General features: G+C 41.1%; 1 protein-coding gene across 1 annotated transcript in view; it reads left to right on the top strand.

Annotated features, from left to right (window-relative positions):
* Dnah5 (dynein axonemal heavy chain 5) overlaps positions 1–13533 on the top strand; it is a 251296-nt gene that overhangs the window by 13175 nt on the left and 224588 nt on the right. The window contains exons 7-11 of the mRNA XM_052160127.1: positions 1010–1186; positions 1534–1647; positions 2478–2585; positions 4800–4922; positions 5874–6089. Coding sequence (XP_052016087.1) covers positions 1010–1186; positions 1534–1647; positions 2478–2585; positions 4800–4922; positions 5874–6089 — 738 coding nt within the window. The remainder of the gene's footprint in view (positions 1–1009; positions 1187–1533; positions 1648–2477; positions 2586–4799; positions 4923–5873; positions 6090–13533) is intronic.

Here is a 13533-nt window from a genome sequence, read left to right as displayed (position 1 = left end):
GTATTCTCACTGTCCCTGCATCATATCACACACACTCTAATAAAGAAGGGCGCTTCAGTGTGATTTCTACATATGACTATTATTAAGGAAGAAGATCACTTATTTATGGTCATTATTAAGGAAGAATAGTGTTCTAAAGAGGAAGTAGAAACAGGTGATTTTGTGAACTGAGTAACCAGAAGGCTATACTTTGCTGATTCTTCTTGAGAAAACTTCTGCAGAAGTACGTGAACTGAGTGACCAGAAGGCTACACTTTGCTGATTCTTCTTGAGAAAACTTCTGCAGAAGTAGGTCCCTAATTTATTGTGACCTTCAACTGAGAGCTTCACACACACACACACACACACACACACACACACACACACACACACACGCAGAGGGCTCTTAGTGCCTAAGAACATTTGCTGCTTTTGCAGAGGTCTTGAGTTCAGTCTTTAGCATTCACATCAAGCGATGTAGAACTATCTGGAACTCCTGCTCCAGGGAATCCAACGTCCCTCTCTGACTTCCAAAGGAGCCTGCATTGATTTGCAACCCTCCCCCACAAACACACCTATATACATAAATTAAAAAAAAAAAAAACATCCTTCAAAAGTTTTGGGAAAGTTCTAAATGGAGGTGACTCTTCCATCCAAACAATATGTACATATAAAATCACCCTGCTTAGGGTATGACATCTCTTGAGGTTGTGTTGCTTCAGTTTATGCATCTAAAGAACAGGCAAGGAAACTGCATATATTCATGGCATCCGGAGCTCATTCAAAGATGTCACCTAAGTCACTGTTAGTGAAAGTCAACTGGAAAAAAAATAAAGGTGCGCATTGGGTTACTCAGAGTCCATCACTAGAGTCATGGAACTGAATAAAATACAGGATTCACACAGTGTCCTTTCTCTGTTCCTACCTGCTTTGTTTTGGTTTTTCGTTGTTTTGCTTTGTTTTGTTTTTGGCTCACACTGGGCTTTCAAACCCTTGATCTCATACCACTGTTCCTCCCCTGCCTCTACAGATCCTTGCTGAGAACAATCAGCTGCGGAAGGAAGCAGATGATGTTGGGCCCCGAGCAGAGTTGGAGCACTGGAAAAAAAGGCTCTCCAAATTTAATTACCTTTTAGATCAGTTGAAAAGCCCCGATGTGAAGGCCGTGCTGGCGGTGCTTGCTGCGGCCAAGTCCAAGCTTCTGAAGGTTCGTAGCCATTTTTCCACGATTTGAAGATTTGAAGTATGTAAGAGAGATCTCCATCCCCAACTCCACCAAGCAATTAGGAACAGAAAGGTGTTCTTTTACCAGTACAGAAATCTTTTAAGACTGGGTAATATTTGTCACATGACTTTGGATACTGGGAATTAGCCTTCCAGTTAAAGACGTTGGTCAGCTGTTATACTTTTCTAAGATTCATTATTTTAACTGCGGGAGGCAGGAAGCCAGTGGAGATGTGAGGGGGGGGCGGAATCTGAGTGAGACTCGGTAGCTCTTATTTTGTAATCATCTGGGAGGAGTGTGTGAACATTGGTCTTCTGTGTTGTGCTTAGGTTTGGCGGGATACGGACATTAGGATCACTGATGCAGCCAATGAAGCGAAGGACAATGTCAAGTATTTGTATACCCTGGAGAAATGCTGTGACCCTCTGTACAGCAGTGACCCTGTGAGTTAAGGTTTCTGCCCCCATAGTCCACCAGTGACCCTTTCTGCACTAGCAGAATGGAGTGCTGAATTTTAGCTGACAGTTTGCTGGAAATGTCTCAGAAATCTCATATTCTAAAAAAAAGAAACATTCACATAGCTTTGTTTATATCTTATGTCTCTATCTATCTATTTATCTATCTATCTATCAATTATGTATCATCTATTGATTATCTATCAATCATCTATGTATCATCTATTATTTATTTATATCTATGTATCATCTATTGATGACCTATCAATCATCTATTTTCTATCATCTATCCATCTATTATCCATCTATTATCTCTCTCTCTTTCATCTACTTTTTAGTATGTATCTTATATTTATCTACCAATTGTCTATCAATTATCCATCATCTATCTTCATCATCATCTATTTTGATGTTGTATATTTAAAAATTATATTATATTACATTTCCCATTCAGTGTTGAAGCTGATGGGCTAGAATTTACCTCAAAGAATTATGGGGAAAGTCATTGGCTTACATTCCAAAGTCATTGGCTTTCAGAAATATCTGTCTACATACATTACAAATACAACAGTTAGCATAACCTCATTGTCATGAACAGTAAGCCCTTTGTACTGAAATAAATTTTGACTCATCACCTATGACTAAAATAATAAAAATGATTGTTTATAAAATATTTCTGTGTAAACAGGTATTATTTAAGATATTTTTGTTAATAATATTAGACTTTATTTTAATTAAAATAAAATGATTAGGCTCTCATAATCAGGATTTTGCATAATTTGATATTTTCCACTGAAAACTTCTGGAATCTCTTCTAGATAACTATGATAGATGCTATTCCTACACTTATAAATGCAATTAAGATGATATACAGCATCTCTCACTACTATAACACCTCTGAGAAGATCACATCTTTGTTTGTGAAGGTGAGTGAGCAGAAGAGAGTTTGTGGACACCTTACTGCCAAAGGCCAATTTTTGGATAATAAAAATCTATTAACTTGGCTTGATCAAGTATCTGTGCTCTTTATATTTTGGAGAACTTATGGATAAAGAATTAAATTCTATATTATGGATATAGAATTAATTTCATGTGGCATGTGTGTTTTTAGCAAACAAAGCAAAACCTTCCTAAAGTAACGGCTACAATAAATATTCTATTATTTTATATATTAAAACTAATATTCTTTTCAAAAATTTTCTGTGTGACTTTTAGCTTGCTATTATTTTCTATTGTGTAAGTTTTAATCATGAAAAATGTTGTTAAGCCAGTTTTGGTGGTTCATGGCTGTAAGCCCTGTACTTCAAAGATGAAGACAGGAGGATTTTTCTGACTAATTAAAATGATCCTACCTCAAACCACAATGACATTTACACCTGTACGATCGTACTCCGACTTGTAGGTATTTGGGGTTAGAGGGGGATATTCCCTGGGTAAATGAGACACAAAAGCCTATTTGTATGATTAATTGATATTTTGTGCATATGATTTGTACGTGCTTGTGAAACTACCAAATGATCAGAAACTTTTGTAACAGACTTTTTCAGGTAGTATAAGAGAAGAAATTATATATTGATCCAACTCCCCACACACAATAGACTCCTAAAACCAACAGGCTTGAAGATACGGCTAATATTGCTCAGTATCTACCCTTACTTTTTTTTTTTTTTGGTTTGTTTTGGAGACAGGGTTTCTCTGTGTAGTCCTGGCTGTCCTGGAACTCACTCTGTAGACCAGGCTGGCCTCAAACTCAGAAATCTGCCTGCCTCTGCCTCTCAAGTACTGGGATTAAAGGCGTGCACCACCACCGCCTGGCTTCTACCCTTACATTTAAGATTTATTTATTTTTATTTCATTTGCATGGAAGTTTAGCTTGCATATATGATATCTGTGTGCCATGTGCATGCTCAGTGTCTGAATATGCGAGAAGAGGGTATTGGGTCCCTTGGACATGGCGTTCCAGATGGTTTTTAGTTATGTGGATGCTGGGAATCTAACCTGGGTACTCGTTAAGAACAAGAAGTGTTCTTAACTGCTGAGCCATCTCTCCAGCCCTACTCTCACTTCTTGACCTGATTGCTACCATCCCTTTTATGCTGTACAGACACTTAGTTATACTGTTGATTTATTGACAAACAATAAGGAAAGTTTTGAAGGAGATATTTTGACGTTTGGAGGGGTAAGTATAATATCAGCGACTTCCTACATTAGCTTTATCCACGTTTCTCCAGTGTTCTTTTTCTGATATTTTCACTGCATTTTACACAGTGCTAGTTAACTATGAGGTAGACATTATGGAAGGGGACCTGCAAAGGAAATCCTCGTGGTTGTTAGACAGGGGAGCCAATCCTTTGGTTGGTTAAGATCTTCATTTTTTTGCATAAATGTGTGAACCCCATGGTTGATCTTTCACAGTGTGTCCAACTCTGGTTTCACAGATCACTTTAAAATCTGTTCTTTGTGTAAATATACAACATTTTGTTTTTGTATCCATTCCTCCGTTGAGGGATACCTGGGTTCTTTCCAGCTTCTGGCTATTATAAATAGGGTTGCTATGAACATAGTGGAGCATGTATCCTTATTACATGCTGGGGAATCCTCTGGGTATATGCCCAGGAGTGATATAGCAGGGTCCTCCGGAAGTGACGTGCCCAGTTATGGGACTTTTGGGGAATGGGGAGCCAGGAAAGGGGAAATCATTTGAAATGTAATAAAAAATATATCGAATAAAAAAATCTGTTCTTTGACAGTCTATGCACATGTAAGAGCTTTGGGTCACATTCACCTCTCCATCCCCACCAATCCCTACTTCCTCCTATAAAATCCCCATCCTAATTTCAAGTCTTGTAATTTTACTTTGTGTCTTGGGAGTCATTTTCTGCACTGAGGAACTGGCTTCATTACTGAAGACAATGACCCTTCCTCCATCATTGTGGGTTGTCAACCGCAATCCTAACTGTGGGTTTTGACTGTATCAGAGGGTTAGGGATGATCAGACTGAGAGGGAAAAGGGAAGCCAAAGATGAAGATCACAGACTGGATTCTGAGAGGAAGAAGACTGGAGGGCTTCATTCAGAGTCATTCACAAGCGTTTTATGTACCTGATGTTATTTATTTATTTATTTTTGGGAAAATTCCAGGTGACAAATCAGATGATATCTGCATGTAAAGCCCATATTACCAACAATGGCACTGCCACCATCTGGAGCCAGCCTCAGGATATGGTTATGCAAAAAATAGCAGCAGCGATTAAACTCAAACAGGTAACAGTATTAGGGCTCAGCAGTGTGGCCCTGTTCTTCTTCTTTGTGTTACATTTCTGGGACCATAGCAAATCATTCGACAATGACACTTTTTTGGTTGCTAAACAGAATAGTGGTTATTTTCTTTTTACAAGATAACTTGACTACTGAGAAAGTTGAGTGTTGATAAGTTCATTCCTTTGTTCTACTAAAGTTCTGGATACATTGGGAACTAATCTTAGATAGTTCTAAGTATCATATAGACCGGTGAGGAGGCAGAATCAGGTGATTCTGTTACTAAGATAGTGGGACCAAGGAGGAGAGGACAAGACACAGGTTTGAATTGCACTAAAGTAGTACTTTGTTGGATGGGGAAAGAATGTTTCAGATTGATGGCTAAATAGAAAGGAATACATTTATGGGGTTCTCAGTCTAATTTTGCCACCACCTTCACTTGAGAAATAGAAGTTCTTTTTCCCTCCCTCCTCCTGTTCCTCCTTCTCTCCTCCTCCTGCTCCTTCCTCCCTCCCTTCCTCTCTCCCTCCCCTTGTTCCTCTCTTCCTCTTTCCCTCCCTCCCTCCTCCTTTTCCTCCCTCTCTCCTTCCCCTTGCTTCTTCTTCCCTCCCCTAGTCCTCCCTCCCTTCCTCTGTTTCCCTCCCTTCCTTCCTCTGTTTCCCTCTCTCCCTTCCCCTGCTCTTCCCTCCCTCCTTATCCTGCTCCTCCCTCCTTCCTTATCCTGCTTCTCCCCTCCCTCCCTTCCCTTCCTCTTTCCCTTGTTCTCTTTCTCTCCCTCCCTTCCTCCCTTCTCTCTCCCTTCCTTTCTCTCTCTCTTCCCCTTTCTTCCTCCCTCCCTCCCTTCCTCTCTCCCTCTCGTCCCCCCCCCCCCCCCCGTCCCTTCCAAGCTAAGGGTTAAACACAGGTTTTGCTTCCAAGAGTCCCACTTTCCTTATATTCTTTGCTCTTGACTGTCAGGGATACCAGCGCTGCTTTCAGGAGACAAAACAAAAACTTAAGCAAAATCTAAGTGAAAAACAATTTGAGTTTAGTGAAATGTATATTTTTGGAAAATTTGAAACTTTCCACCGACGTCTGGACAAGATAATGGACATCTTCAGTACATTCAAGACGTACTCAGTCCTGCAGGATTCCAAAATAGAGGGGTTGGAAGACATGGCGGCTAAGTACCAGGTATTATGCATTTAAATATGACTTCCCATCACTGCCATAACTTTAAATATTTTATAGAACGGTAATGCTTAGACAAATCATAAATACATAATATAAAACATGTCTGCATTCTTTTCTAATAAGGCAGTTGGATCTATTTGAGAATTGCATAACTCCACTCTTCCCAGGTGTGAGGTTACAAGGACAAAGTCCCAATAGCTTCAAGTTAGTCATCTTTAAGAAAAAGCATTTTCATTAGAAACAAAAAAGAACGGTTAAAATGTTTCCTTTTGAAAATTATTTTCTTTTTTCCCTTTCTTTTTCTTTTTTATTGACTATCATCTTCATTTACATTGCCAATGGTAAAACCTTCCCTGATTTCCCCCCTCCCCAAAGACCCCCCAACCCCTCCTCCCACCCCCTGCCTCCATGTATATGCTCCTCCACTTGACCCATTCCCATCCCCACTCAATTTCCCTTTGTTGGGGCCTCTATTGAGCCTTTACCTGACCAAGGACCACTCCTCCCATTGATGCCCAACAAGGCATTCCTCTGCCATGTTTTTTTGGCTGGAACGATGTGTACCCCTTGGTTGAAGGTTTAGTCCCTGAGAGTCCGAAATCATTGTTCTTCCCGTGGGGCTATAAACCCCTTCAGCTCCTCCAGACCACCTTCCAACTCCTCCATTGGAGACCCCATGCCCAGTCCAATGGTTGGCTGCTAGCATCTGCTTCTATATTTGTAAGGCTCTAGCAGGGCCCCTCTGGAGACAACCATGGCATGCTCCTTTTGGTATATACTTCTTATCATCCATAGTAGTGTCGGGTTTGGTGACTGTTTATAGGATGAATCCCCAGGGAGGGCAGTCTCTGGGTGGCCTTTACTTCAGTCTCTGCTCCACACATTGTCTCCGTTATTACTCCTGTGAATATTTTGTTCCCTTTCTCAGAGGAACCAAAGTACCCTTACTTAAGTCCTCCTTCTTGTGATTCCTGTGCTGGGTGAATTGTAACTTGTTTCTTTTGAGCTTTTGGGCTAACATCCACTTATTAGTGAGTGCATACCATGTATGTTCTTTTGTGATTGGGTTGCCTCTCTCAGGATGACACTTTCTAGTTCCATCCATTTGCCTAAGAATTTCATTAATTCATTGTTTTTAATAGCTGAATAGTACTCCATTATGTATATATACCACAGTTTCTGTATCCATTCCTCTGTTGAAGGACATCTTTTTTTTTTTTTTTTTTAATTTTTTTTTATTCGATATAATTTATTTACATTTCAAATGATTTCCCCTTTTCTAGCCCCCCCCCACTCCCCGAAAGTCCTGTAAGCCCCCTTCTCTTCCCCTGTCCTCCCTCCCACCCCTTCCCAGTTCCCCGTTCTGGTTTTGCCAAATACTGTTTCACTGAGTCTTTCCAGAACCAGGGACCACTCCTGCTTTCTTCTTGTATCTCATTTGATGTGTGGATTATGTTTTGGGTATTCCAGTTTTCTAGGTTAATAACCACTTATTAGTGAGTGCATACCATGATTCACCTTTTGAGTCTGGGTTACCTCACTTAGTATGATGTTCTCTAGCTCCATCCATTTGCCTAAGAATTTCATGAATTCATTGTTTCTAATGGCTGAATAGTACTCCATTGTGTAGATATACCACATTTTTTGTATCCACTCTTCTGTTGAGGGATACCTGGGTTCTTTCCAGCATCTGGCAATTATAAATAGGGCTGCTATGAACATAGTAGAGCATGTATCCTTATTACATGGTGGGGAATCCTCTGGGTATATGCCCAGGAGTGGTATAGCAGGATCTTCTGGAAGTGAGGTGCCCAGTTTTCGGAGGAACCGCCAGACTGCTTTCCAGAGTGGTTGTACCAATTTGCAACCCCACCAGCAGTGGAGGAGTGTTCCTCTTTCTCCGCACCCTCTCCAACACCTGCTGTCTCCTGAATTTTTAATCTTAGCCATTCTGACTGGTGTAAGATGAAATCTTAGGGTTGTTTTGATTTGCATTTCCCTAATGACTAATGAAGTTGAGCATTTTTTAAGATGCTTCTCCGCCATCCGAAGTTCTTCAGGTGAGAATTCTTTGTTTAACTCTGTACCCCATTTTTTAATAGGGTTGTTCGGTTTTCTGGAGTCTAACTTCTTGAGTTCTTTATATATATTGGATATTAGCCCTCTATCTGATGTAGGATTGGTGAAGATCTTTTCCCAATTTGTTGGTTGCCGATCTGTCCTCTTGATGGTGTCCTTTGCCTTACAGAAACTCTGTAACCTTATGAGGTCCCATTTGTCGATTCTTGCTCTTAGAGCATACGCTATTGGTGTTCTGTTCAGAAACTTTCTCCCTGTACCGATGTCCTCAAGGGTCTTCCCCAGTTTCTTTTCTATTAGCTTCAGAGTGTCTGGCTTTATGTGGAGGTCCTTGATCCATTTGGATTTGAGTTTAGTACAAGGAGACAAGGATGGATCAATTCGCATTCTTCTGCATGCTGACCTCCAGTTGAACCAGCACCATTTGTTGAAAAGGCTATCTTTTTTCCATTGGATGTTTTCAGCCTCTTTGTCGAGGATCAAGTGGCCATAGGTGTGTGGGTTCATTTCTGGATCTTCAATCCTGTTCCATTGATCCTCCTGCCTGTCACTGTACCAATACCATGCAGTTTTTAACACTATTGCTCTGTAGTATTGCTTGAGGTCAGGGATACTGATTCCCCCAGATTTTCTTTTGTTGCTGAGAATAGTTTTAGCTATCCTGGGTTTTTTGTTGTTCCAGATGAATTTGATAATTGCTCTTTCTAACTCTGTGAAGAATTGAGTTGGGATTTTGATGGGTATTGCATTGAATCTGTATAGTGCTTTAGGCAAAATGGCCATTTTAACTATATTGATTCTACCGATCCATGAGCATGGGAGGTTTTCCCATTTTTTGAGGTCTTCTTCCATTTCCTTCTTCAGAGTCTTGAAGTTCTTGTCATACAGATCTTTCGCATGTTTGGTAAGAGTCACCCCAAGATACTTTATACTGTTTGTGGCTATTGTGAAGGGGGTCATTTCCCTAATTTCTTTCTCAGTCTGCTTATCCTTTGAGTATAGGAAGGCCACTGATTTGCTTGAGTTGATTTTGTAACCTGCCACTTTGCTGAAGTTGTTTATCAGCTGTAGGAGCTCTCTAGTGGAGTTCTTTGGGTCACTTAGGTAGACGATCATGTCGTCTGCAAATAATGATAGTTTGACTTCCTCCTTTCTAATTTGTATCCCTTTGACCTCCTTATGTTGTCGAATTGCCCGAGCTAGTACCTCAAGTACAATATTGAAAAGATAAGGAGAAAGGGGGCAGCCTTGTCTGGTCCCTGATTTCAGTGGGATTGCTTCAAGTTTCTCTCCGTTTAGTTTGATGCTGGCTACCGGTTTGCTGTATATTGCTTTTAGTATGTTTAGGTATGGGCCTTGAATTCCTGTTCTCTCCAAGACTTTAAGCATGAAAGGATGCTGAATTTTGTCAAATGCTTTTTCAGCATCCAATGAAATGACCATGTGGTTTTGTTCTTTGAGTTTGTTTATGTAGTGGATTGTATTGATGGATTTCCGTATATTGAACCAACCCTGCATTCCCGGGATAAAGCCTACTTGATCATGGTGGATGATTGTTTTGATGTGTTCTTGGATTCGGTTGGCAAGAATTTTATTGAGTATTTTTGCATCGATGTTCATAAGGGAAATTGGTCTGAAGTTCTCTTTCTTTGTTGGATCTTTGTGTGGCTTTGGTATCAGTGTAATTGTGGCTTCGTAGAAGGAATTGGGTAGTGTTCCTTCTGTTTCTATTTTGTGGAATAGTTTGAAGAGTATTGGTGTTAACTCTTCTTTGAAGGTGTGGTAGAATTCTGCACTGAAACCATCTGGTCCTGTGCTTTTTTTGGTTGGAAGATTTTCTATGACTCCTTCTATTTCTTTAGGCTTTATGGGACTGTTTCGATGGTCTAGTTGGTCCTGATTTAATTTTGGTATTTGGTATCTGTCAAGGAAATTGTCCATTTCCTCCAGATTCTCCAGTTGTGTTGAGTACAGGCTCTTGTAGTAGGATCTGATGATTTTTTGGATTTCCTCAGTTTCCGTTGTTATGTCTCCCTTTTCATTTCTAAGTTTGTTAATTTGGATACTTTCTCTGTGCCCTTTGGTCAGTCTGGCTAAGGGTTTATCTATCTTGTTGATTTTCTCAAAGAACCAGCTCCTGGTTTTGTTGATTTTTTGTATGGTTCTCTTTGTTTCTACTTGATTGATTTAGGCCCTGAGTTTGATGATTTCCTGCCTTCTACTCCTCCTGGGTGAAATAGCTTCTTTTTGTTCTAGGGCTTTCAGGTGTGTCATTAAGTTGGTAATGTATGCTCTCTCCATTTTCTTTTTGGAGGCACTCAGGGCTATGAGTTTTCCTCTTAGCACTGCTTTCATTGTGTCCCATAGATTTGGGTATGTTGTGTTTTCATTTTCATTGTGTTCTAAAAAGTCTTTAATTTCTTTCTTTATTTCTTCCTTGACCAAGGTGTCATTGAGTAGAGTATTGTTCAATTTCCACGTGTATGTGGGTTTTCTGTTGTTTCTGTTGCTATTGAAGACCACCTTTATTCCATAGTGATCAGATAGGAGGCATGGGATTAGTTCTATCTTCTTATATTTGTTGAGGTCTGTCTTGTGACCAATTATATGGTCGATTTTGGAGAAGGTACCATGAGGTGCTGAAAAAAAGGTATATTCTTTTGTTTTAGGATAGAATGTTCTATATATATCAGTTAAATCTAATTGGTCCAAAGCTTCAATTAGTTTCATTGTGTCCTTGTTTAGTTTCTGTTTTCCTGATCGGTCCATTGAGGAAAGTGCAGTGTTGAAGTCACCCACAATTATTGTGTTAGGTGCAACGTGTGCTTTGAGTTTTAATAAAGTTTCTTTTATGAAAGAGGGTGCCCTTGCATTTGGAGCATAGATGTTCAGGATTGAGAGTTCTTCTTGTTGTATTTTTCCTTTGACCAGCAAGAAGTGTCCCTCAGAGTCTCTTTTGATGACTTTGGGTTGAAAGTCAATTTTATCTGATATTAAAATGGCTACTCCAGCTTGTTTCCTGAGACCATTTGCTTGTAAAATTGTCTTCCAGCCTTTTACTCTAAGGTAGTGTTTGTCTTTGACCCTGAGGTGTGTTTCCTGTAAGCAGCAAAATGTAGGGTCCTGTTTACATATCCAGTCAGTTAGTCTGTGTCTTTTTATTGGGGCATTGAGTCCATTGATATTAAGAGATATTAAGGAATAGTGATTGTTACTTCCTATCATTTTTGACGTTATTTTTTAAATTTGATTGCTTAACTTCCTTTGGGTTTGATGAAAGGTTACTATCTTGCTTTTTTCAGGGTGAAGTTTCCCTCCTTGTATTGGTGTTGTCCTCCTATTATCCTTTTTAGGGCTGGGTTTGTGGATAGATATTGGGTGAACTTGGTTTTGTCGTGAAATATCTTAGTTTCTCCATCTATGGTGATTGAGAGTTTTGCTGGATATAGTAGTTTTGGTTGGCATTTGTGTTCTCTTAGAGTTTGCATGAGATCTGCCCAGGACCTTCTAGCCTTCATAGTCTCAGGTGAAAAGTCTGCTGTGATTCTGATAGGTCTTCCTTTATATGTTACTTGGCCTTTTTCTCTTACTGCCTTTAATATTCTTTCTTTGTTTAGAACATTTGGTGTTTTGATTATTATGTGACGGGAAGTATTTCTGTTCTGGTCCAGTCTGTTTGGAGTTCTGTAGGCTTCTTGTATATTCATGGGCATCTCTCTCTTTAGGTTAGGGAAGTTTTCTTCCATAATTTTATTGAAGATATTTGCTGGCCCTTTAAGTTGTAAATCTTCACTCTCATCTATGCCTATAATCCTTAGGTTTGGTCTTCTCATTGTGTCCTGGATTTCCTGGATATTTTGGGTTACAAGCTTTTTGCATTTTGCATTTTCTTTAACTGTTGAGTCCATGGTTTCTATGGAATCTTCAGCATCTGAGATTCTTTCTTCTATTTCTTGTATTCTGTTGTTGATATTTGCATCTCTGTCCCCTGATTTCTTCCCAAGGCTTTCTATCTCCAAAGTTGTCTCCTTTTGAGTTTTCTTAGTTGTTTCTACTTCTGATTTTAGATCCTGGATGGTTTTGCTTAGCTCCTTCACTTGCTTGTTTGTGCTTTCCTGTAATTCTTTAAGAGATTTTTGTGTTTTTTCTTTCATGACCTCAGCCTGTTGACCAAAGTTCTCCTGTATTTCTTTAAGAGATTTTTGTGTTTCGTCTTTCATGACCTCAGCCTGTTGACCAAAGTTCTCCTGTATTTCTTTAAGTGTTTTTTGCATTTCCTCCTTGTTGGCTTTTGTATTCTCCTGGATTTCTTTCAATGATTTTTGTGTTTCCCTTGCAAGGGCTTATAACTTTTGATCCATTTTCTCCTGAATGTCCTTCATGTGTTCCTGTACCAGCATCATGACCAGTGATTTTAAATCCAAATCTTGTTTTACTGGTGTGATGGGGTATCCAGGACTTGCTGGTAGAGGAGAATTTGGTTCAGATGTTGCCATATTGCCTTGATTTCTGTTAGTGACGTTCCTGCGTTTGCCTTTTGCCATCTAGCTCTCACTGGTGTTACTTGGTCTTGTCAGTGCTGGACTCACCAGTGCAAGCTGCCCCTTCCCCGTTGGCCTCTGGTGCACAGCTTACACTCTGCACTGCCTGTAGACAGGGTGCTGTTGTCCAGGCTGTTCAGATCCCGAAGCAGGCACCTGAAGGCTCCCGCTGGGGCCCGCAGGAATTATTGGAGCACACCGACTTCTCCCAGCTGGCCGCCCGGAAGCCCCCACTAGCCTCTTGAGGGACCTGGAGATGTGGCAGCCACCCAGGCTGATCTGAAGCAGAGAGAGTTGAGCTGGGGGCTTCTGCCTGAGGCCTTGCCCCAGATTGTGTCTGTGGACCAGGCGGAACCCGTGTGCACCCCCAGGGAGCTCCGAAGGTGAATGTTGCTGTGACCTCCCCTGTGCTCCGCTCACTCCGCTGGGCAGCCGATTTCCCCAACCGGGCTGGCGCACACTAGGTTAGCCTTGTCGCCCGGGCCCTGAGTCCAGGCAAACGCCTGGGAGGCCAAGGTCCGAGCAAAGTTTCCCTAGGGCTATGACTGTTATTTGGGTCCGCCAGGTGACCCGGATGGCGGGCGTGCGCGTCCGCGCTCCCCGAAAGCACCGGGAGAGTCTGTTGTGCTAATAACCTCCTGGGCGGGTTGACACACAGATGGCCCACCAAGCCGCCCAGTTCTTGGGGTCAGTCCTGTGCCTTTTGGGGCCTAGACCCCCGTTTTGTTAGCCTCAGGCTACGCTTGTTAGCAGTCTCCGCCCTCCCGAGCACTCTGGCTCCTGTAGGCAAAATGGCGGCGCGTGCGCCGGCCGGGGCAAAAAAA

Source organism: Apodemus sylvaticus, chromosome 16, assembly GCF_947179515.1.
Source record: "Apodemus sylvaticus chromosome 16, mApoSyl1.1, whole genome shotgun sequence".
Taxonomy (NCBI): Eukaryota; Metazoa; Chordata; class Mammalia; order Rodentia; family Muridae; genus Apodemus; species Apodemus sylvaticus.
This window is presented reverse-complemented; position numbering and strand designations above follow the sequence as displayed.